The sequence below is a fragment of the Monomorium pharaonis genome, chromosome 4, assembly GCF_013373865.1.
Source record: "Monomorium pharaonis isolate MP-MQ-018 chromosome 4, ASM1337386v2, whole genome shotgun sequence".
In the NCBI taxonomy this organism is placed as follows: Eukaryota; Metazoa; Arthropoda; class Insecta; order Hymenoptera; family Formicidae; genus Monomorium; species Monomorium pharaonis.
In genome coordinates this window covers 2,096,969-2,122,520 of record NC_050470.1, presented here as the reverse complement: position 1 = coordinate 2,122,520, position 25,552 = coordinate 2,096,969, and the positions used below count along the sequence as shown (strand labels likewise).

At 40.1% G+C, this 25,552-nt stretch overlaps 1 protein-coding gene across 2 annotated transcripts in view; it reads right to left on the bottom strand.

The window, feature by feature from the left end:
• Positions 1-25,552, bottom strand: part of LOC105830700 (rho GTPase-activating protein 7) — a 221,307-nt gene that overhangs the window by 134,272 nt on the left and 61,483 nt on the right. For both annotated transcript variants that reach the window (XM_028189375.2, XM_036285229.1), the window contains exons 3-8: positions 8,031-9,566; positions 7,174-7,348; positions 6,595-6,834; positions 6,066-6,305; positions 5,634-5,827; positions 1,329-1,374 (exon numbers count right to left, since the gene is read on the bottom strand). In XM_028189375.2, the coding sequence (XP_028045176.2) occupies positions 1,329-1,374; positions 5,634-5,827; positions 6,066-6,305; positions 6,595-6,834; positions 7,174-7,348; positions 8,031-9,566 (2,431 nt within the window). The remainder of the gene's footprint in view (positions 1-1,328; positions 1,375-5,633; positions 5,828-6,065; positions 6,306-6,594; positions 6,835-7,173; positions 7,349-8,030; positions 9,567-25,552) is intronic.

The following is a 25,552-nucleotide window of genomic DNA, read 5'->3' as shown; positions in this document are numbered from 1 at the left end:
ATAAATGTAACAAAATATAAATCTGTTAAAAAAAAACTTCAATTATTTCGAAACGTTTTGTTTAACGAAGTAACGATCAATTAAAAGAATCGCTGCGAGTTTCGCACTTATATCTGTGCACAGAGCATGTAACTATGAGATGTTCTCACTGAAACAGCGTAACCCGATAAATCTTAAAGGTGGCTTGAACATTACGTGAAAATTACTCCGGTCACGGCACCCTCGGGTGTCTTCAATTAATTGTGGAGTTACGTAACACCATGCGCAGTATTACACGCGCGTTAAATCCGGCTGGAGATACCCCACGTGTCCCGTAATGAACCTTCAGACATCGCGCATTACTGTATCACCGCAATCGAACGGCGAAAATTCCGCCGTTTCCAGCGCACCGCAAATTGCCATTCGATCGCGTTGCACTCTCCCGCGAGGGAAATTAATTACGCACTAAACTCGTTATCGGACGCCCGGCGTCCGATATTGTTCATGAAGATCAACATCGATCGTGATTGTTCCGTTCGCGCGATCAAAGATGTCAATATTCATTATGGCCCGCTTCGGGCTCGTTTGCAACCCACGCGGGGAACGTAAATTAATGGCAGATTGGCGTCGTAAGCTGACAACCGCCGTTCAAATGTAATCAGACGCGGACCGGGAGTTACGTGGCCCTGCCACGTGTGATTTATGTATAATGCGGTGTCCGAATAACCGCGGTATCAGAATAACCGATCGTACATTTGGGCGGCGGAGTTTTTCACAAATTAAAATACGTAAACCGTAAAATGTATAAATTATAAAGTATATTAAAGTATATAAATTAAGTAATTTAATTTTCAACTTCGCAAATTTGTCGGGCGTTCCATTTAGAATTCAGTTTACCTCACGTGATCTTTGCATTTGTATAACTTAATAATTTTGCAGTATTTCAAAAGTTAACTTTACTCTCATTTCGTGCGTGATTATCTTCATTTCAAACGCCAAGTATAAATGTCATCGTACATCGCTTCACTGCTTATTTTCATATTTTAGTTAATATACGTGAAATTGTATTATACGATTTAGAAATTCCGTTCTCGCTTCGCGCGAGAGAGTCACAAGATTCTTTTAGCGAGTTCGCCGAGTTCGCGCAATTGCGCGCGTAATCGAATAAACTTGGATTGTCGGTATTGTCTTAAAATCGAATCATTTCTGGCGAAAAAAGGCCAACCGGTGACCATTAAAAGTACACCGTTTGTTATACAAAAAACAACAAACGGTACTATTAAACAACTTGGGATTCACTGGCTCGTATGATCAAGTGGAATATTTACTCCGCTCAACGGAGAACTTACCTGATAGTTGTCGTTCCGACTGCGAGCGTGGCTGCTGCTGCAAGCTCTGAAAGCAATAGAGAGCATACCATTAGTTTGAGAAACGACGGTACTCGCGTGCCTGTGAGACCACGGCAAAGGGTCGAAAGAACACTTTTAGCACGAATGACGCGTTTACTGCAATCAGGTGTACACCGCGGCGACACTGCAGCTTAAACTACCGCGACAAAAGCATCATGCAAAATAAATTAATTATCACGATCAGTTAGTGGAGCGGTTTTTTTGAGCCCTTTTTCGAGATAAAACAAGTATTCAAAGTACGTATATCAATTTAAAATAATCTCAAGTTTTCAAATACATTGTGATGCAGAGATTAAAGCATTTAATTGTTAATTGAATAATAGCCGCATAACTTGAGAATCTTTTTTATATTGTAATAATAGGAAAAAATCGGTTTGACTTCATGCACAGAATCTATCTAACACCTAATTACCTAATAGTCGATGACGCAAAAGACGATCGTTACCTCTCCTTGTCGGGAATCCTAACTTTGTCTTATTTCCATAGCAACGAGAGATAACTAATAATCGACGCGACATTGAGTCGTGACCTACTTGCAGTATTGAGCCAGTCGGCCTCGAAAACAATGGATGAACAACCGTGACCTTATCTACGCTCCACAAGGCGGATGCGCCATTGATCGATATCCTTACAATACACGAAAAAAAAAAGAAGTTCGTAATTGATCTTGAAACACACACGCGATACTCCACTTTGGAAAAGGGCACCGTAAAATTAACCATTTCTAAAGGTGCGTTCAACATAAAATTTCAGATATGATTCACTTCAATTTCGAACACGTTATTAAAGATTCAATTTGATTCGATTAAACCTCAAAAATGGTTGATTCATCTACCTCAAACTATTTCCTTTCAACAATCAAAAAGTTAATTGAGTTACCGTAACATTTTAATTTATAAATAACAATTCTGAAAGACGTTTAATTCTTGTTTTAATTACTCCGTTATTACTATTGAATATTTGGTTAATAAAATGTGATTTAGAATACTAGTGATACAAACAAAGCGCGACGAGAAAACAAGTAGATTCACAAAGTGAATCGTAATTTTGAAAAAGGGACCTCGCTGTGTCACGCGATCCTAAAAATCACGAGTGTCTCTAATCTATTGCTGCCATATTTAAAAATCGTAGAACAGCTGTCAAATATTTTTCAAATAAAACCGAATAGGCGTGGCTATCTGTTTTACGACTTCTACTAGTCTTCAAAGCAAATCCCACGAAATTTTCTCAAGCAAAAGTTATATCGCTTCTCGGGATCCTGTTTATTCTGTCGAATCATTTCGTCCATCGACTACAAACGAGATATGAAACGAAATAATATGACGCAGACAGATACGCAATACTTTTGCAGAGAGTTTCTCCGTAATTCTTAAACGAAAGTATCTTTTTTAAGCCGCTGCATTCCGAGAAGCATATTTTACAAAAGGAACGCGCAAAAGACAGCTGAGTCACTGCAGTCTTGGCAGTTTCAAAAATAAATATTTCCGATCTCAATTTTATTCTGCAATGTTTCTGCATATCGCAATAAAACGAGCACAATATTTTTCAAAGTTTTTTGCAAAGAAGAAAAATTCAATTGTTCTTCAGCACAAGTAAAATCGAATATTGATGAAATGTTATAATTTAAGTTAAAATATGTTAGCTTTCATGATGTCAGAATTAAACATGGCGTGTAAACAAAATATGTGCGCATTTCGCGGATATTAAAATAAATTACGTTACGTATTCAGCGCTGTTCTCCTGACAGACATAGATTTCTAACGTTGAGTTCTCATGAAACTGAATTAACGGTCGATTAAAATTTTCGCTACATAAGACATGTCACGCGTGAGATTTCTCGCACGACGTTCAATTCGTTACGGGCGCTGATTCGAAAATGAACGATTGTATGTCACTTGCAATTTGCGCGCGCGCGAGAAAGAGAAGAGAGAGAGAGCGAGAGAGGGAGAAGCACGCGCTTAGAGCAGCTGATTTGACGAAAGCTCGAGTTTTCTAGCGTGGCCTTCGTGCACGCGTATGTGACAGACCACACAGCGTGGCTATATTCGAGGTCCGAGGGATACCAACCGATTAATACGCCACCACGGCTGGCTGCTCCATTAGCTTTGATCGCTCAACACAGGCAATCCGGTACCGGGTGTTCACGCGCGACTTCCGCGCGCTCTCTCTCGTGCAATGGGTGTTTACCGAGGCAACATGCTCACTCGAGCGCAAATCTCCCCGTGTACTGACACTTCATTGATAATTTGCATACGCGGCCACCGTCCACGAAAATTGCGGAGATAGACGCCAGCAGCGGCGCACACATTCAGGCAACGTCAAAGGTCAAAGTTACGGCCGGGCTCGCACACGGAATGCGAAATGCAGCTGGGACTCGGGCAATCAAAGCATCCGTGTTCGGTTGCACCGAAAATATTTTAAATAAATAAAGTATCGACTCTCCCGGGGTTCCAAGTGCATCCATGCAGAGCACCGCCTTTGCCGTCAAAGACTGACCTTGCTGACGATTTTCCTGCACGAAACGAACGGCGGATTCACTGCGTTTGCTGGATGCTTCGCGCGCACGTAGCGACACGCTTGAGACGATGCTAAAGAAGAATGTTGCAGAACGCCGGAGAGAGAAAACAATAAGCGCGACCTATTTAACTACTCGACCGTTTAGCATGGCTCTTAAATTTAATTGTGAATAACGGTTAATTGTCACGCCGGTATTCTAGAGCAAACAGCACCGAAACTAATTCCTCTGCTGTTACTATTGAAGCAAATTATTCGCAGGAACTTTGTAAAATATGTGTATTGAAATATTAAGCGAATTAAATTCAATACAGAAATTGCATTCTCTCTTTCTCTTATAAAAAAGAGTATTATAAATAAAATTTATTTAAAAATTAATGCTTTTTTAATTGGTAAATTTAAATATACTGAACAAAAGCGATTAAAGTTTACAAAATTAACAATTTTTCCAGAAACAATAATCAAATGTTACATTCAAGTAATTCTTCTTGTAGCTGCCCTCATTCTACAGACTTGCAAGTACAATAAAAAGTGGTACTTTGTCCCTGCATGGCGGGACGGAATTCCATCGGGTTGTAAAGAAGAAGAAGAAGAAGTAATTCTTCTTATATTTTTGTAATTCGAGTAATTATCCATTAATTCGCGTTTCGACCTCCTAGAACTCAATAATCTCTCTCTCTTTCCCCTCTCTCTTCTCGTAACTATCTATACAAATGGAGAAGATTAATTATTTCGTAGAGCAATTAATCATAAAGGATCGATGATGCATACGTCTGATGGTGCATCCAGAACAGATTGGCTCGACCAGTTCCCACGACAGAGACTGTTTCTTGTTTGCAAACAATTCTCATCTTTCGTAAAACAGGTGAGTATTCGGAGAGGGATACTTACTTATCAAGGGTCGTCGCCGTAACGAAATGTCATCCGTGCGACACTCCTCGTGGCTCGCACGAACCGCAGACGAGGGACACAAGAGACACGCGGTAGGCTAGGCTGACGTGTCGAACGACGTGCGCAAACCACGTGGGCAGAGACTAATAGCCGTCCGTGAACAGCCTGATCGTCGAACGCAACCGCGAAGCCAATCGGGGGGAGGAGGAGGAGGGGCGGTATGTCGGGTAATCTCGATACCGATAACGCGTACACGCTTCGCTGCCGCGCGATTAATGCCCGCCGTTGTCGTCCAGGACGATATCCGATGGTAAGCGCCCGGCCCCTTGCTCCACGAGTCATGCTCGAGTTAGCTATTGATATTTAAGGGATGATTCGAACCGGCCATATGACGTCAACCGACATTCGCTTACGTAAGTTCGCGCGTTTGTCTTAATTAAACAATAACAAGATGGGGAAATGGATGTATTATTAAATCAAACTTTGCTAGCTTCTTCCCGATAGCTAGAGAGTTTCTATGATCAACTTTTATCTTTTTTATCGCAGAGGATTTTCTCGGATTACTGTCGAATATTATCGGATGTATAAAAAAGAGAAAAAGAAGTCGTACAAAAAGATATTAATAAGTACATAGTATACAGTAAAAGTTTGCAAGCGTATAAATATATATAGTAAAACAGAGATTAATAAACACAAGACTTTTCCGATTAACGCAAAGAACATTTTATATTTATTATATACTTTTCTCTCGACTGTTCTTTCTTTAAGCAAAAGTATCTGATATTTCGGTCAACCTTTTCACTATACTATTTACTTAAAGTTAAACAAAGAGCAACTCACCGGCACTTTCCCGTTGGTACTCTTGACGTCATTGTTCTCCAACAACGGCGCGCTGCTGCTCTTCCCGCCCATTTCTACAGCCAGAGGTTCCGGCTTCAGCTGGAGACTCGCCGCGGACGGAGAGGACGGCGCTCGGGGCGGTGTTTCGAGCAGCTCGCCCGAGCTCAAGGAACTGCTCGCAGTGGTGGACAAGCCTGTCGCAGAAGAATAGTCAAACAGCTAGATTAGAATTTATAACACGCATAAATAATATATCGTCCGACTAGTAAAATCTTTGAAACTGGTCTCTCATAAAGCAGGTTCTTCAAATAAATGATTCGTATTTACTATGCTTACGCACGCGTACGTCATTGCATTGCGCGTAATAAGAAAACGTAAAAAATCACAGCTTGGCATTACACGTAGGAGGAAACGCTTAAAGATATGACTCACATAGCGGTAAATTCGTCGGCCTAGGCGTCCTGATCCTCGGCAACGAGTCATCGAGGCCGCTACTGCTGTCCACCGCGTCCTGCGAGTACTGATCGTCAATTCGTTTCGTTTGCGTATGCACGCTCTCGCGTTTGACCCATACGTCCTGCGAGTTCTTGTCGTTTCGCGAGTTCAGTTTCGACGGCCGTCGTCGGATTCGTTCCCATGTCTCTTTGCGATTACACTTATTTGGTGTTGACGCTATAAAAAAGAAAAAAATTTTATCGAAATTACATATTGATCTTTAAACAGTCAACATAAATTATGTTAAAATAAACTATAAAACATTAACTAAAAGTTATTATCTAAAAAAATTTTTCAAAGCGGCAAGTGTTGTAGATAAATTAAATGATTATAAAATATAAATAATTTAACTGATAGAAAGAAATTAATCATTAATTTAATTTTCGAAAATGAAGATGTAAATGTGACAATCGAATTTCAGGATTATAAATGTTTATGAGAAGACAATAAAATTGTTTTAGCTTACGCTTAGTCAATCGGCGGTCCGTGCTCCTAGGTGGACTTGCTGTTCCAATCCCGCTTTCAAGAGGAGATGCCCTGTCAGTGGTATCCGGTGACAAACTTCCGGAAGAAATCTCGTCCATACTCTGCAGGAGGTCCTGAGACGACGATGAGGATCTATTGTCGTCGTCCACGGTATCTTGCGGAGAAACTGGATCTAAAGTGCTTTCATCTTGCAGTGACTGCGAATCTAATTGGGACTCGGCTGCGATAAAAAATTTGTAATTTAACAAACTATAAATTTTCTATCGCACAAAAATATTCTCCGTGATAGGAAAGATCAAAATAAATAACATTGTGAAATTACAATATTTTATTCTGCAAAGGTAGAAACATTATCTCAAACGGATATAATTTTAACATACTTGAAAGGTCAGAGTTAATTTAAACGTAAATCATCAATAAACGGAACTCTTGTAATAGCTGCTTACTATATATAGTTTACGGAGAACCAAAACGGAAATAAATTTCACGGGCGTTAACTAATCTCATGAATATATATGAAGAGGGCCATGCAACCGATGTGAGATGACACGAAAATTACCTTGAGGAGAGTCGCAATCGCTGACCCAGGTGAAGCTAGAACTCCTTGAAATCGCCGGCGAAGTTTGGGTCGCTATGTCGGAGCATGTGAGAGTATCCATCGGCGGACTGTTTGGGCAACAGGAACCCGAGCCATTTCGTATTCTCGACAACAGAGACTGCAGGGAAATAGGCAGCTACGTACGACAAAATAAATGGCTCAGACCTCGTGTTTCTATTGCTTTTGAATTATTCTTGTAGTAAATAATAAAACAACCAAACCTTATCCTTTAATTTTCTAAAGGTTATTTGTCGTGTTAGAAAAATTCTTTTGATTAATTTTACTAAAAAGCATTTTTCATTTTGTAAAAAATTTATTACAATCTTGTGTTTTTAATTAATTTTTTTCAACACTTTTTTAGTCTTTTTGATGGTAACAAATACACTACAATTCAATGTGCGCGCGTGAACGTTGTAAATATGCAACACTGATCACTAGACAGTTAATGTGAATATTATTTCCAAATAATTTTTTAAAAATTATTATAATTCAAAAATAATAAATTCAAAAATAATAAATAATACTAAAGTAACAATTATATGCAAATATTTAATTTTATAAAATAATTATTTAACCTTTAAAGCATTTAATTATTTAAAGCATTTAATTAAAAATTTTTTATGTTCGAGTAATTGAATATTTAAATATTAATAATTATTTAAATGCATCTTCTGATTATAATTCCCTGAATTTATGAGTTCGTCGAGGTAGGACGTTGAAACATATTACAATGCAAATAAGCTAATACATAATTAATTCTCAATAATTTCACGTTGATAAAATATATAATTGATAGTAAAAATCAATATAACACTTACAGATCCCGTTTTCGCGCTTTGCTCCTCCATGATCCTCTTTACGTCAACGTGGTGATCCAGCTTGCCAAGGGTTCCGTTCTCGGTCCCGCAATTTCCATTGACGTCATCGTTCTCGGACAAGTCGCAATTCACCGCAATATCGTTACCCCACGTTGGCGTCAACGAGAACTTCTTCAAATCCACCGGGCTGATCTGTCTGATATCTCTGTCCGATTCCGACAGTCTCTTCGCGATGATATCGGAACGTAAGGTTAGCGGTGATATTGCCCGCTTTTTTCGTGTCAACGTTTCTTTCGAGTTCGCCTTGCCGTTCTTCGTCTCGTGAAGCCTGTCGCTTCTCAGGCGTAGTATATCTTGATCCGGCAGCGAGGACACGCTCACCAGAATAACGTCGTCGGTACTCTCGTGGAAGACCGGGGTGTGCCGTTTTCTCAACAATTTCGGGAACGGCGGTTTCTTTTCCTCCGTGGGAGTCACAGGCGCCGATCTCGGTACGCGATTGTCCAGTGATCTAGATCTGCCCGTTTTCTCGTTCGGAAACACGTCATCGTAATCGGGATCCATGGCCTCTTGCTCGTCCATGCCCCGTCGGAATCTTTGTAGTCGCATTGCCTTTCTACGTTTTTGATTCGTTAGATTAATGGGAAGGCTCGTCTTTCTGCCGGATCGTTGTCGCGGCGGTAATTTCGCGTTCGCCTCTTCGGTCAGATCTTCCTCGGCGCTTCTGAACGATCCAGCTTGGAGCGCGTCCACGTTGACGCCTTCATTGGTCTTGGAACTTAATCCTACGGGTGTCTTTGGTGCATGGCAAGGGTCCGTTCGTGCGTCCTCTTTCGAGATACACTCGCGCTCCAACTTCGACGGTAGACTAGAGGTGATCCGATCGATCTGGTTCTTGATCGAGCTTATCGGCAGACAGTTGCTGGGCTCGTCGTAGTCAGAGCTCAGAGCCTCCGCGATATGAAATCGACCACGTTTGCCGATGATGTCCTGCAGGTTCTCCGGCAGGCTGCCGCTCTTCCTTCCCTCGGGGATCACTCGGTCGTGAGGCTCGTCGTAATCGGAGTTCAGTAAGCAGCGACGATCGTCGTCGACGAACACTTTTCCGTTCCTACGCTCTCGAAGACTTTTCCCGTCTCGAAGAGAGACGTGCTCACCATTGAGTTCTCGATCGGAACACTCGCTGTCAGATATCCCGAATTCGTTCAGCAGCTCTTTGTATTGTATCACCCTGACGTCGTCGTTGCGCACGGGTTCTCTCCTAGTTTTCTCTTTGGTGAGCTCGTTGATCTCGTTGGCGATTATGCTGTTGAACTCCGCGAGGACGTTGTTCGACCACTCGATATCCTCGCTGCCTCTCGTCAATGAGTTTTGTCTTCTTACGAAGCCATGCGACTTCGTGGTAGACAGATTTTTCAGAGAGAACGAATCATTCGCGCAGCTCGACAATTTTTCAAACTGAGTCAAACGCTTTGTCTCTTCTACGGCGCGGAGTGGTGTCGTTGGAGCCGACTCGATTATCTCGCCGATTTCCTCCTGCAACCAATCAAAATTTCAAAACGTTTAAAACATTGCATTACCGGAGAATAGCCTCTTCACTAAGCATTTTTTTTTTTTTTTGCAACGTAATATAGCTCGTGAATGGGTTATAATGCCATATGTGCTACGTAATTTAACGAGCTAAGCTGGGGAAAAAGTTTTCATTGGAAGTCGTCATCGTTTAAACGCAGAGGTTGTCCCTCGATCGATGAGGCTAAAGCTTGCAAAAGTCTTATACCGACGATAGATCGGTTACTACCTTTGCGCGGATATCTCGCACGTACAGTTAACCGGCGGAACGCATTTATAAAGTGACGTATAATGACGCGGTTACGAGAGAGGCTGGCAGAACCAACGCGATCCTCGTTACTCGTCATGCGAAATAAAATAAGGGAATCGGCCAGCTGCCGCATCTCAAGACGAGCCGATTCCATTCTCTCTCTTTCTCCCCTCTGCTTTCTTGTTCTATTTATCTATCAATGCGTCTTTCGTCCTTCTCTAAACCGTTCTCCTACATAGTCATTGTGAAGCATTGTGTGCACACTAAGCAGTAAAATACGGTTAACACTTTAAAAGGTGCTAAAGTATAATATAATATAAAATTTATTAAAATAGAAATATATAAAAACAGAGCTAATTAAATTTCATAATTTTAATTTAATTAAAATTGACTAAATAGAATAAATATTAATTATTGCATTTATATTTAATGCTTAAAACAGTTACCTCGAACTTGCGATCAAAATATTCACTGAGATTAAAGCATTTAATAAATTATATTAAATAACAATACAAGAAATATTCTCTGAAAACTCAGAATTTATGTAAAAGTGATAAAACAGCGCTAGGAATAATGCAATTTTAACATTTTTTAAATAATAATGCGTTGAAATTCGTGAAATCTACAAGCCGATCCTGATTGGCCCTCCTCCGGTGCAGAGGCGGACTAAATTAAATTTGCATAAGTCTCTCGATGCTGCTCGCTCACGACCCACGCGATCTCGATCTACGCACAAGACAGCCGCGACCGGACGAAACTAACCAGACGCTTCGGTCTCGTCGATCGACGTATCAAATTATACTGGATAGAAAGAAAGCTTGATTAAATCGAGACGGTTAAGACGATTTGTAATCCAATCTCCGACTCTATTCTAAAGACTTAAAAAAAATAAAAATTAAAGGCAAAAGAATAAAATCGAGAAATTAAAATTGCGATGAAAAGAATCTTCAGTCCAAATTATACGAATTAGAAAACAATTAGTGAGATTCGTAAAGTGAGGAAAGGAGGAACGTGAGAGCGTCTTGAAACCGCAACAGCGCAATGGTGCAGTAGGCAGTGCGTACCTACAAGTGAACAAAATTTATGGGCTGCCGTGCGTCGTATTCGGTATGTAAACCGTCGACGCGAATAGTTGGCTTAACCAGTGAACTTAGCGAAACTCATCAAGACGGCGCAACATCGGCGACGAAGAGCCGCTATAAGATAAGACACGGAGAAGAAGAGAAAGAGAGAAGGACGAGAAGGAAGAGCACTCGAGAGAGTATCCAGCCGGTACGATTGCATCCAGCTGGGCGATCAATCATCGTGCACGAGCTTCCTATTGTTCCTACGCGGGTGTTACATTGTGCGCCGCGAGCTAATGGCCGCCTTGCGTAGGATATCGGGATATAATTGTCTCAGACGCGTCAACCTGTTTATTATCGGTGACCAATCGCGCGGCTTTGATTTACCTTGATATACTTCTATCTTTTAGGCCTGCCCGAACAGGTTAATCCTGCCATTGGATTATCGGTGAATATAGGATTATAATGCAATTGCAAACTTACCGCGTAAACAATTTTACCGAGTGAGAACGATTTCTAAGACAAATAATGATGTAAAAAAAATTACTTTATTAATAATCAAGACCGGAAGTACTGTTTACCTCAAAACATCCGCATGCACATGAATATGTAAAATAAAAAATTTTTAACGACTGCTTCTACGTTTTGTGCTATAATTAATGTACATGTGACAATGTTTAAAAGCAACAACATTAAAAAAATAATTTATTAAAAATTAAGTCTTGAAAAAATTCCATTTAATCCGAAGTACTCATGCGCATAAATATTTATAAGTTTAGATTATTTTTGCGTTAAAAAATGTAAAATTAATTCAAGCAGGGTTTTTGTATTGAATTACACATTAAAAAATATCAATTTCCATTAACCGTTTTTTTTTCATTAAAAATTCCCTACCAATCGGAAAATAAATTTAATAAAATATTTTTATTTTACATTGTCGTTATTATCACGTTGTGTATAATAAATGGTAGTAAAATATTATTCTAAAAATATAGAACATAGATAATACTATATTTATACTATATTTAAAAGCATGGCTGGATGAATGTGATAAAAAAAAAAATTATAAATCAAGTCCCCCTTCGTGATTTTGTAAGCGCTGAAGAGAATAAATAAATTCGACATTAAATCGCTTTTGCCTCGTTACATATCACAAGTTATCATTGTTATAAGGAAACAACCGAGCACCCTAACAAAATGACGAGTTCCCCGCTCGTACGTCCGATTGTTCACGCAAATCTTAATCGCTGTAATTGTTGATGGATCGAGTGCAACGTTTCCGTCGAAGGACGCGGAAGCGCGTTTGTGAATCGTCTTGATTGGGATCGCGTTTAATCTCCGCTCTCTCGCTACGCCTACAATGGCGCATGGCCATCACCGCGATCGCCATGTGCCATTCTAATATTCTCCATCCATAACGCCCCGGCCGGTACATTTATCAAGCCGATATTTATGTGAAAGCACGCACGTCGCGCTTTTAGCGGCGTACTTTCTTCCTACTCGAGATAGCTCTCGTAGTGCAATGATTAGACGAGCACGTCTGGAAAATTTTCTCTCGCTTTTGCGTGGGCCGACCGCTGATGATAACGACAATCAGCGAGATTGACGTTACTGGAAGACAATAAATTAACACTCGCCGACCGCCGATTTGCCGTAATGCTGATAGCGAAAATTATTCGGCGAAAACATTTACTTACGACGCAGACTTTAAATAATGAAATAATGGATTATTTGCTTAATAAATATAACATAAAGATAAATTTAACGCGCATAACTTTCAATTCCGTTGATTAATTGACAGATAAAAGATATAATTTTTACCTTAAGAGAATAATGATATTATCCTCACAAAAATAAATTTTTTACATAGATGAGAGAAACAGAGAAAAAAAAAGATGAAAGATTCTTTTGGCCAATAATAACTGGCGTTAAAAGCGCTACCGTATCGCTTGATTAATCACAATAATTACAAAACTCCAAATCGATCATTTACCTGTCAAACTATTAATTTGTAGCTAAAGGAATTAATTAGCGAATAACGCGGAAGTGACCTTTCAAGCTGTAAACATGCAGTTTCACCGCGCGCAACGCACATGTTGCATCTAACATCTTCCTGAAAGCGAGAAAAATCGTCAACCCGTTTAGGTAATAAAAATTTTCGATAAAATATCGACGTCATTCATTAAGCGAAAAAGCTTGTCGTGCGTCAAAGTCGTCAATGCATCTGCCAAGTATATAGCCAGCATATACATGTGCCGCTAATTCTTGGCAGAATTAAAACTAATATTTAAATTTAAGGTAATAAATCTTTTGATATTGTCTATTAGTGAGGTAATAAATCTGACAATGTTGTTAAGGTAATAAACAAGAGTAAAATTTTAACATATATTTATCACGTTGTTTGTTCTTACATTTTTTTCTTTTCTCTTTGTTCGAAACATATAATCGTTATTGTATTTAAATACCATTGTCTTACTGTATCTTTTACTAAGGATAACGTTGCACTATAATATAAAACATATAAGAAAGCTTCTAGATATAGTTAATATTTGAGATGGTTCATAAATTTTAATCTTAGCGAGAAACTTAATTACTAATTTTCTTAAATTTAATTTAAGTTAATTTGGAAATAAATCTTTAAATATTCAGATTAAATAAATTCTAATTAAATTTCTTTCTTCGTAAAAGAGACATGTTAAACGAGAAAATTCTACGAAAACGAAATTACAAATATGCATTCGCATGTAAAGCGCATTAATTAACAGATTGTATGACAGAAGTGCATTGCCTTGGCGTGCCATAGTTTCGTCCATCGTGCGGACTTAATTGGCTCGAAACTTAATTAAGCCCCGGCAGGGGGAAGCTGGAGAATGAACATTAAAGATGATCAAATCAAATTAAACCAATGTTTTAATCGTCTTGTAAACTGCATCTCATAGCCAAGTGCATTTCGCTTCAGGAAATCGATCGCATGAATCTTAGCGTATCAACAATTTTCCGTCACGCCTGCGCGTGCCACTTAATCCACTTGCAGTCGCCAAGCTGGATAATTAATTGCGATGATTGCTAATTAATGTCGCCACATAAATCAAGTGAAATTTTGCAGCAAACATTCCCCGAAATCAAACTTGTTCATTTACGATTACGATCATCAAATCAACGTAATTTATAATATTGACTCTTACGCTGTTTGGTCCAAGAACCTATTCTGCATTTCGCTACTTTTTTCCTGACATACGCACATAAAAATAAGATATTAATTAATTGACTTCTCAATCGTATTCGCGTTAAATGATACGCTAATACGAGAGATTACTACCGCATTAAACCCGCGAAGCTTAATATCTGTACGCCAAATGAAATGTGACTTATCGATCGGATAGAAATTACTATTTACGTGTTGATCAACCCGTTCTACTGATCCTATCTGATCTTCCCACATATTTGTCAAATAGCTCGAGATCTCTACTAGTTGACTGTTAATTAATTTTCCACAACGATCATAATATTTTACGTCGTCATATTATCTATTATGAATTTCTCACTTCGTTTCGTCTTGATAATCGGCTCTTTCTCCGTATTAATATATAATATTAATCTGACAACTAATAAATACACCGAGGATTTCTCCAATCATTCTTTGAGACATAAATTTTTATAAAGAATTCCGTAAATATTAAAAAAAAAATTACAATCGACATAGATATAAAACATTTGCATGCATTTGATATCATATTTAAGACATGATTTGGATTTTTTTTCACTTCGGCGCTCCGGATATATTTTCTGATACCATCCACGTGTTTCCATTTGTCCAATCAATCGAATGACATCACGCGAGGCTACACGACTGGAATTCAACCAATTTTCATTTGCACGTTGTAAAACGCGTGTCGTGATGCCAAGGATCTCAGGTGTTTTATATATACGCGTCCACGGTAGACGAGGTCTTATTTGTCTGCGCGAAGGATCGCCTTGCAGATTTCTCGACGGTCACGAAATGACAAATTCCCGCTGGTAACAGGTTCTAGTACTTATTATTGAAGCGCGATATAACTGTAATTTTATCCATTTATGTAGTTATACAGGATGTCCTAGAACTACTGGATGCTTTTTCCAATCATAGACACTAGGGGGAAGATCAAGAAAATAATAGTAATTTAACAGCAAAGCATTAATATGTAGTTGCATGTGAAAAGCTAAATAATAAACTTCCATAATATTTTTGCTAAGAGAAAATTATTTTCAAATTTAATGTAGAATTTACGACTGAAAAAAAGCGAGTGTTTGAGGAAGGAAATAAAATTCATTGCAACTAGATTTTAGTAATATGAAAGATGTATGCGCATACCACTCGTAAATACCAGCCAGAATGTTTCGGAATTTCAAAGAAGTATTCTGAAGAGTTAAAAGGCCATCGGGTAGTTTGCATTTAATGTCAAGTTTTAACTATCCGTTTTTCTGCACAGACTCTCAACCTAGTCCCTAGAAAATCACTTAGAGATGCATTTGTCTATTTTTTGTTAAACAAACTTGATTCAAACGTACACTCAAACATCGATTAAGGTCAACACCTAATCGCCATTGGCATTAAAATCAAATAAGCGAGTAACTGTCTAATTGCAAAAATATCTCAACGTTTCAACGCTATAATTCGTTCCAATAACCATTCGCAAGACATTTCGCCGACACCTTCGAACCAACAAAACCTGATCGAGAAATTATAATTGCACACCCCCTAATAAAGTAAAATTTGAAAAATCGATCGCCGAAGCCCTCGAAACGCGTCTCGTAACTCTAATTCACGTATATACATCATATGCTGTAAGTTTGATCACGCGCGCGCACACTGCGTAAAATTAGATTTACGTGAATGCATATATCTCGTTATTTATTTCGCGCTTACGTGAGATCCCGCGCGAGAGATCTGGTCGGTTACTTTCCACTTTATATCAGTATGCTTCTCTCCACTTAGCGATACGTAACCGGCTTTTTATCGCAAACCTTCCAGTGTATGTAATTGCATTATAAATCCGTCTTCTGTTAGATTGACACATAAGTAATGCCAGTTTCTAAACATGTTTCAAATACGCTGGGCAAATACGTTTCATAATACTCTCGGACACGGTTTTGTGCACCCGTAAATCTGCCCGCGAAGAACACGGCGGCGGACAAAATGAGCATAAAATTTAATTTAATTTGCTGTAAATTTTATTTGACGATATTAAAAGTGGATTGTAAGATCTCCTGGTAAATATCTCAATAACATATAACTCAAATACTTCCAATGTAAATAACACGCGATCTGATAACAAGAACATATATTTATACATAATGTTAAATATAACATACATTGCTATATAAATAATTTTTTGTTTTTAATAATTGTTAAATTGAACTGTTGTATTAATTAATTATTAAATATGTGAATAAATAACTACGTTGAATAGCCAGTTAACTAATTAATTAATAATCAATAATCAGTTTAATTATTTATTTAGTCAAACCTACCGTCAGCTCGTAAATAATTATACTCATGTTATCTTAATTCTAATTTTCAGCGGTGACGTGATTTATCTTGCTGAAAACGAAAAAAGTCCCTCATAACACGTCGGCTAAATTTAGTCGTAAAGAAAGCAATTGACGGGATACTCAAGAAGCCGTGCGAGCCGTAAAAGCACCGCAATCGAAATACAAGCCGAGATTCGCGTGCTTTCTACGAGTGCGCCGATGCGGCGAGTGTCAACGTAGTTTTGTTGCGGTTGATCCAGCAATAAAATATCGCTATTTCTCGTTATGAATACTGACGGAAACTTTGCCGTTGCTTCTTTTTTTCATCCCGCGGGCTCGTCCGATTGAAAGTATGTACATTTGTGAAAAAGAGGGGAAAAAAACAGAAGAAATACGCCGAAGAGGCAAGTCAACACACGCATAGGTCAGCGAGATCGCGATTTCATCAACTGCATTCGAGAAAATTACGCTCCGAGGCTTTCCTGGCCAATCCCGACGGATCCCGGCGGTCGTGTTTACCTCGTATCAGAAAACACACTCGTTCGCACGATTATCATTACGTAAAGCGCGCGCAATAATTATTACATCCCCAGTCCCGCGGTGATGGACGCATGTCCGTCATCACTTCGCTTGCAAATCATGGGAATGATTGATTGATTATTCTCGCGTACCGAAATATTTAATACACACGTGTATAATACATATTTTAATGTTTGGAGCGCTGCAGCGCCGATCGTGCGCCTATCTCGTCTAAAACGGGACATTAATGAACGATGAGTTGTACGCGCTGGTCGATAGTGACGGGAATCAAGATACATCTCGAGAGATGCACTTCGGCGCACCCTCTCCCCTCCTCCCCCGTTCCCTCCACCAAACACTTTCTCGCCATCGGGAATCAAGAACGCGCGATGGATCGTGCGGCGTGTCGGCCCGGTCATTACACGGGTAGTGAAGGGTCGATCGCAAAAGGCTCTTTCAGCTTTCTATCGGCCATCGGCGGAAATTACACGTTGTATTCCCTTGTGTTACGAGGCACGCCGGGCATAATCGCGTTACGCTTCTGCTCCGCCATCAGGAAGACCATTACGCGCAACCGTGTTCCCAAAAAGATCCGCCGGCCGCGATCCATTGAAACGGACGCTCATCGCGTGTCGATCGATCGTTTCACGCGGACATGATATATTTCCTCGCGTGTTAGCAGTCTGCGGCGATCTGTGGGATATGAGAGTGTCATCGTCCACTTTTCAACAGCCTCTGCAGATTTAAGTAAATACTGGATTCCTCCTGGGCTCAGAAAACGTTAACGGTCTCGGCAGGGGAGAAGTCGAAACGCAATTCCGAGTGCGTGATAAAAGTTACGCGAAAGAAACGACTTTTAGAATATTTTAATAATTTACGATGCATATTCGTCTGAAATTTTAATTCGCGGGATATTTCTCGAGATACGCCAGCACGCAGCAGCAGCAGCAGGGTCTCGCCGCAATTCTCATATAATTTAAATCAAGCGTTATAAACAAGAGAACGAAACGGGGGTGCGGGAAATTTACATTGGCGAGAAAACAATAAAAACAAGTGCAACGCGAGAGAAACGTCCCGGCGATGCGAAGACGCATCCGCGAGAGCGGCAGTCGGACAGCGCATCTGGAAGCAATACGCTTTCGCGTATGCAAATGTCGTGGACACAACTTTATTGCGGCGATCGTATAACGATCCTCTCCTCTTTCTCTCTCTCTCTCTTTCTCTCTCTCTTTTTCTCCTTTTCCCTCTTTCTTCCTTTCTCGCCGGCCATTTATTATATGTTCTCGCGGCGATAGGGTTAAAGACGCAAAGACGATCTTTTCGTTCAATACTCGCGACGAACGCGAGTTTCCTTTTATCGAGCGAATAAACGCTCGCTGTGAAAGCGCATCGAGATGCACGCGTGGAACGTCGTCACCGCGTATTAACGGGTCACACGTCGTGCGATCCGTGCGTGAGAAACGGTACCTCACGGCACGGCCGCGGCTCCGGACGCGTCCCGACGCACGCTCTCTCGGGTGCGTCGTCGACGGATACAATGTGCATTCGTTAAAAGTTCTCGCGCGACTCACGCAACGTACAGGGCGATGCGTGAGTCGCGAAAAAATTACGACCGCAGATACGAAATGCATGAGTTTCGCCGGCTGTGGCTGCCAACGCGAATATTATTGTACTTCCGCTGTGGTCAATGTCTGCGGACTGAAATGAGCTAACGATCCTGTACGTAAAACCAAAAAAAAGTTACCCGCAATGCAAAATTATAGTCCCATTCCTATATTTAACACATATATTTGATAATAATTTAATAACAATTTCGAACAATTAATTTTATTTAAAACGAATAATTAAAATCGATAATTCGATTAGTTTCAATTAACTGTATGACAATCAAAGAATGAAGTTATCAACGTTAATGAATATTTAAATCTAACCACGTGTCGATGATTTCTATTCTGCATTTTTTAGAACGGAGAAATGGAAAATTGATTATAAAAAACACGCAGCGGAAAAAATACAAAATAATTCTTCGGTTTAAAAGCTACAATAACATGAATTTCCTTGCAAAATTCAGAACTCAAGAAATCAAATGCGGGTTATTCGGCAGTTGTTTCAAGACGTATTTCATTGCCTTGATATAAAAATGATCCCATCGAGGATTTTTAAATCGTAAAAATTCGATGAAAATGCGAATCCTACGCTCATCAGCGAATCTCTTTACGAGGAGATCAAGGCTCTCGCGACTCATCTTCGGGTTTGGCTATCGCCGAATCAAGGTCGAGTGTTTCATCGCCAGGTTATAAAGCCTCTTAAGGCTCGTCATGGTGATCTCGATGGCACAGATAAAACTGCCAAAACGGAGCAATAAGTATTGGTGCACCAACATGTACACGTGGTGGATGGAAAAAGAAAAGTAGCTCGGCCCGAACGCCAAACTCTCCGCCCGCCGTTCGGAAATTTCTTCCCTTCCGTGACATTACAGTTATTAACAACTTTCACCGATAATTCAACCGAGAATCCGTCCAGGAAAATTGATAGTGACGCGTGAAAACCTGTCTGCGCTTAAAGCAGAAATAGAGAATCAATTGCGCTAATAGAATATTATAATATTAATAACACGTTACAACAACACCAATTTACGTCTCCGTGTGATTCGAGTGATCGCGATCCATCGTGAAAATCCGCTCGCATTTGATAGAAATAGAAAATTACATTCTTAATTATATATTATATACAGTACGATAACATGGTCTTAACGAAAAAGTAAAAGCGTGGAAATATATTGAAGCGTGATAAAAAATAGAAAATTAATTACGTTAATGGAAAATGATAATCGCGCCAATTAAAAAAGCCGGAGTAACGCAGATGATCAAGATCCAGAGTAGCGTGCGCGGTGAACGATGAAGGATCGCATGCGCGTTTTTCAAGCAGTTTCTAAACGCAAATCGTTATCTCGCTTCGTCATTTTCTACGTCCACATGCGAGGTGGCAGCCCTCGGAATGGAAACCAGCCGAGGAGAAAAGTAGGGAATGTGGCGCTCTAAATTCGTGACGTCAACCGGCAAGAACTTGGCCGTTTTAATTGGCTTAATAAGTTACACGATGTCGGTCGAGCAGCGACCTCCTAAATATTCTAAACTATTCTAAGCACGACATTCACGACATTAGGACTCCGGCGGTTTCTGTCGCTGATGTTATTCCCGCTGTCATGCCCGGAAACTCCAGTCGACACCTACGAAACGTCGTCCCACATGCGTACAACTTCCATGGCGACGTCGTCGCCGTGAAATTTCCGTGCGTTGAACGGCAGGCAAAAACCGGTCGGTGACTCGACGAATATTTGCGGGGGAATAGTATCGAGGCGTCGATTGTTTCGATCAATGATGAATTACGATTACGCCGCCGCGGAGTGAAATTAATATCCCTCTTCCGTTCGATCGCCGATTATCACATCCGCTTGTGTGTTTCCACCGCCCTCCCTCTTAGACACAGATTACACGATACACGTTACGAATTGACATGCGCGCGATTTTGTAGTATCGATCACGTTTATATGCACGCCACATAGACACACGCGTGTAATTTGGAGGGGCACCTGATGCCTCGAATCCGCACGTATACGCAAGGGATTCATATATTATTCGGGTAAATGTACATCATTTTCTCGTGCCGTTTACCTGCCGACAAGTCGCGAAATTACCGCCGATCAAGCACCTGCTGGCTATACATCGCTTCGCAATAAACACCGGGGCCTCCTCGATCGTAACGTGTCTCGCGAGATATCCTTAACACGATTAACGCCACGCACAGTTTGATTATGGTGATGGATATAATTCTATAAATACAGTACAATCGAATACGTTTTATATATCAATAACGTCTATTGCATAGATTCTAATTTCTTTTCTATAATACTAACAATATGTCACGTGTTTTAATGCTTTACTATCCTATATAGAAACAGATACATTTAAAGTATTTTAAGTTGTAAAAATAACAATGTTATCTTAAATATTTGCAAATTAATAAGAATTTGTAGGAATGTACTTTTAATCTGTTTCCCATGTTATCAAGGAGAAGACGACAGATCGATGGATAGATAGCTAAATCGGCCACTATGAATCGCGATCACCTCTCACTCCTTTCGAGAAACTGAAACCACGAAGGACAAGATTTATATCGCTCGCCTCTGCAACAACTGCCTCTGAATCAAACACTGAATCGCAGTTAAATCGATGCTCACCTTTAATTGGCGATAGCACGAGCGGTTATGTACGAGCCACGACGTATCAGAGATCAACCTCCGTGGTATCACAACGTTCAATTTTATCCGGAGCCAATATTTTTAACGGAAAGAAAAACATTCGTGAAGGAAAAACATTCTATAAACGTAAATCAAAAACAACGATGAGAAATAATTTCTCGAAATAATTTCTCGAAGTAATTTCTCGAAATAATTTCTCGAGAGATAATTCTTACAATTTAGATCCCCGATATTATCTTGCAAATTAATCAAATGATAGATTATGAGATGTTCTATCAAAAACAAAAAAAAAATAATACCAATAACAATGAAATAATAAGAGATTATCGTAAAAATCATCATATACTATTATCATGCTAAATAAAAGCTTTGCTCGAGTCCTAACATCTCTTTTTGCCAGTTTAATATCTCCCCTTCGGCTCAATATAATAAGCATTCCGTGTTTCCTACATTTGCATTGAATGAGATTTCTCCCATTAATGTGTGCAACAGAAAGCATTTCCTCGGATGCTCTCGCCGCGACAGTGTAGCCATATAATTAAAACGCCATAAAGCCGATAGCTGCGCATCGCGGGTCGCTACATAACCGTTCGGATTATTCCGTAATTACGGGGAGAGCCGATTTAATCTCCTGCGGGGTCCGCATCTCTAATAAATTCGTTTCGAGCACTTCGGGCGAGAAGGAGCGGCGCGGCACGAGATTCGCGAGCGATATCACGATCTCGAATAGCACGCGGTGCTATAGACTCAACCAGGTGCGAGCCGCGAAACTATTAAACGGTTAGCTCTCCGTTAAGTGAGGAACGCGCGTAATACGCGCGCATAGAGAAGCGTGCGGTAATTTAAACGCTAAATAGATAGATAGCTAAACGAAACGTGCGGTCACCGCACGATCGTTAATATCTTTTACGTCTCCATCGGAATTATCCGCGCGGGCCTCTCGATATATATATACACTCACTTCAAGCTATTATTTCGTAAATTAACATTGATATTCGTAGCTAAATGCTCCAGCGAAAATGTGAAAGTGATTGTCACACTTCTCTCTCAAAACTAATAATAAGTATTAAGTATTGTATATTACCGTTGAAAGTATATAATATATTTACCAATATTAAATATAGCGATGATAAAATGTGTTGCCATGATTCCTCACACTTGATCAAATAACCAAAATAGCGAATAATTGAAATTTGTAAAAATGTAAAGTATAGGTTTAGAATCTTTATATACTGAAACATACTGAAATATACCGAAAGTTGTTTTTATATTAAGCAGCATTAATGACATTGAATTAAAAATTTGTGCAAAAAGTCTCAGTTTCCAAGAAATTATACACTGCACCTTGATCTTGTTTACATATCTTGATATTTTCTGCGTATCTTTTCACTCGAAAACGATATCTTTTGATAACTCATGTACTTCAATGTGTGCGCCGTTTTTATTTGGCATGCAATTATATATGTATTTAGAATTTTTATTTCATCATCAAATATTTTTATATTTTTATTAAACCAATTCAGTCAGTATAGAATTCCTCTTAATATATTTTAAAAACAAGAATCTGCTTTAATAATATTATAATAATAAATATAATTTGCTAAAATAATAAGAATATATATAATCCAAATATAATCCATAAAATACGTTGATTTTGCATCAGTATTATTTCATACTTCTCTTTCGTAGCAAGAGAATTAAAATATTTAACAAATCTTTCTCAATATAGCGCTGCATATCAATCACACGTAAATAAAAAACTGGCTCTATAAATAAATCAGTAAGTCATTCTAAACGACAGACTCTGCAGCGACGCCGTAAAAATACAACGGACCGCTTGGCAAGAAATTAACTTCGCACGTAAGGTGTGTGATCGGCATCCAACGTATAACGCACCTATTCACTGTACTCACCTACATGCGTTATCACGGATCTCGCCGCACGTGACTGACATATGGACGATCGTCGTTAGACGAAAAACACGATTCGATATCCAGTCAACGTTGCACTATCAACAGTCACCGAACGATACCAGCCGACACGCACGATACGCGCAGCTCGCCCGTACTACAGCAGCGTGATCTTCGACGATCGGGACGCGAGTGCGTGTCGCGATCGAGCGTGCACGCACGATCACTATTCAAGGATCACCAGGTGACACCGCTCGGCCCAATGCTGCGCGCTACTGATTCTATTTTCATCGTGGATATCGTTCCGTAACAAAACCTTTCAATTTCATCGGGCTGAAATTCTCGTCTGCTAGATTTTTCATTGAAAACTGTTTTAAACACAAAGAGAAAGATTTCTTTAAATTTAATAAACCGTTTTGTTCGACTGTTCCAAAGCATATATATTTCTTCGTTTCTAATAAATTTTATTAAATCTAAAGAAACCTGTTTAAAATATATTAAAACCAAAGAAATATATGCTTTGGAATAGTCGAACAAAACTTTTTATTAAATCTAAAGAAATCTTTCTCTCTGCGTGGTTTCACCAATGCGTTTTCTTTTTTTGTTTTTACGTAAAAAAAACCTTTATATATCTCATTTAAAAAAATTATGAAAACGCGTCGCGTTATGAATTTTTCTATTTCTGAAACATATACAGAATTAGCAAGCGCTAATTTGGTAATCTTGATATAATATGATAAGAATTATCTCTGTATGTCTAATCTTTAAGACTTAATTATTAATCTTAGATATGTTTGACTAAAGATTTAGCATTCAAAGAAATTTTTGCGCATCGTATCGACGACTCTTTTCCCGCGAATATCAAACTGCAGTCGAATTCTGAGATTCAAGGCCCCGTCGAGATACCGCCATCAGTTTACACTGACCTGACGGTATATGGGAATATACCGCGGCGTATCGATTCCACGCGGACTAATGTTTATACATGATATTGCAAAGTGGATAATGAAGTATGATTACACGTCAAAGATCACCGCGACCTTGGATGCGCGAGATCTCCGATGCACATTTCATACACACCTGACACCTTAAACACCGGGATGCGCATAAAGTCGCGCGGCCCGGCTCAAATCATCACCGTCGTCGTCGTCGTCGTTGTTGTAGTCGTCATCGTTATCATCGAGGCGCGTCATTAATTTTTCCGAACGTCGAACGCAATCGCCGCGGCCGTAAATCACCGTTTAACGATCGCGCTCCGAGATCGTCAATTCGCTCCGATCCGAGGCCGTTCACCGTCCGGCCGGCCGGCCGTTTCTCGACCGTCGATTCTCAATTACGCGCGGAGAGAGAATCCGCGATTATTGCCACCTTTGCGGCGAAACGCGAACGTTTACCGCGCGAGGCTGCAGCCGCGATGTTGATCGAACACCGCTACTACACGCGCTGCTGCGCCGCCCGCCCCGGAGCGGCACGGACACGCGTGCACGTGCATACACGCGTGCGATACGGGCTATGAACTGTCTGCGCCGCCGTCTCGTTATTGAGTGGCTGACAGCTGGGTTATGCCGCGCGGCGAGTGTTACGCGCGAGCGAAGAAACCGAGAGGAGAGAGAGAGAGAGAGAGAGAAATGCGCAGAGCGCGGCTTCACCGTACGCTTCGTTTCACCCTCTCGGTGTTAATGCGTATCGCGTAACGTGTCTGCAGTTTGCCAGACCACGTGTGGCTGTAACGTTACGTACACCATCTCGTTTAATTGGACAATATCGAGAGACCTTGGGAGATAAACCAAATTGCACCGTTCCGTCTTAACAGGCGTTTAATTTGAGGTTTACATACCAAGTTGTTCGATGGCCACATAGGACGATAGGATAAACGAGCTCCGTATAAGAATCGATAACAAGAAATTCTGTGAATGTGTTGGAAACGTGACTGTAAGTGCGAGAGATCGATTCGAGAGTAACGGTTCAGCAATATTCGGTATTGGAGAATTAATTATCTCAACGAGGTATTAATAACGCAGGACTAAGTTGGGGAAAATAACGCCGACGAGAGAGCGGGACAAAAATGACTACGATAACGTTATGGTAATGATCGCACTATGTTACAGTGGCAGAGCGGCGTAATTTTGGTGGTGAACGTGAAACGTTGAACGATTATTTACAGAAACTGTAGAAAATTAGAGAAGCCGAATAATATAATGGGGATAAAAGTGCTGGGTATATCCCGGGGAATAATCACTCGCGTCTCATTTTCGACGCCGACCACTACGGCCGAGAGAACCCGTAATTTTCAGAGTGGGTTCCGTGCCATCAATTGCACAAGATAAAGGTAGAGCGACCAGCCGAGGTGCAGCCGCGCGCCATCATACGCCAATGTACACACGCAACATAGGCCAATTCTCTTAATTTCCTCTTGCGTGAAGATCGGCTCGCTAAGA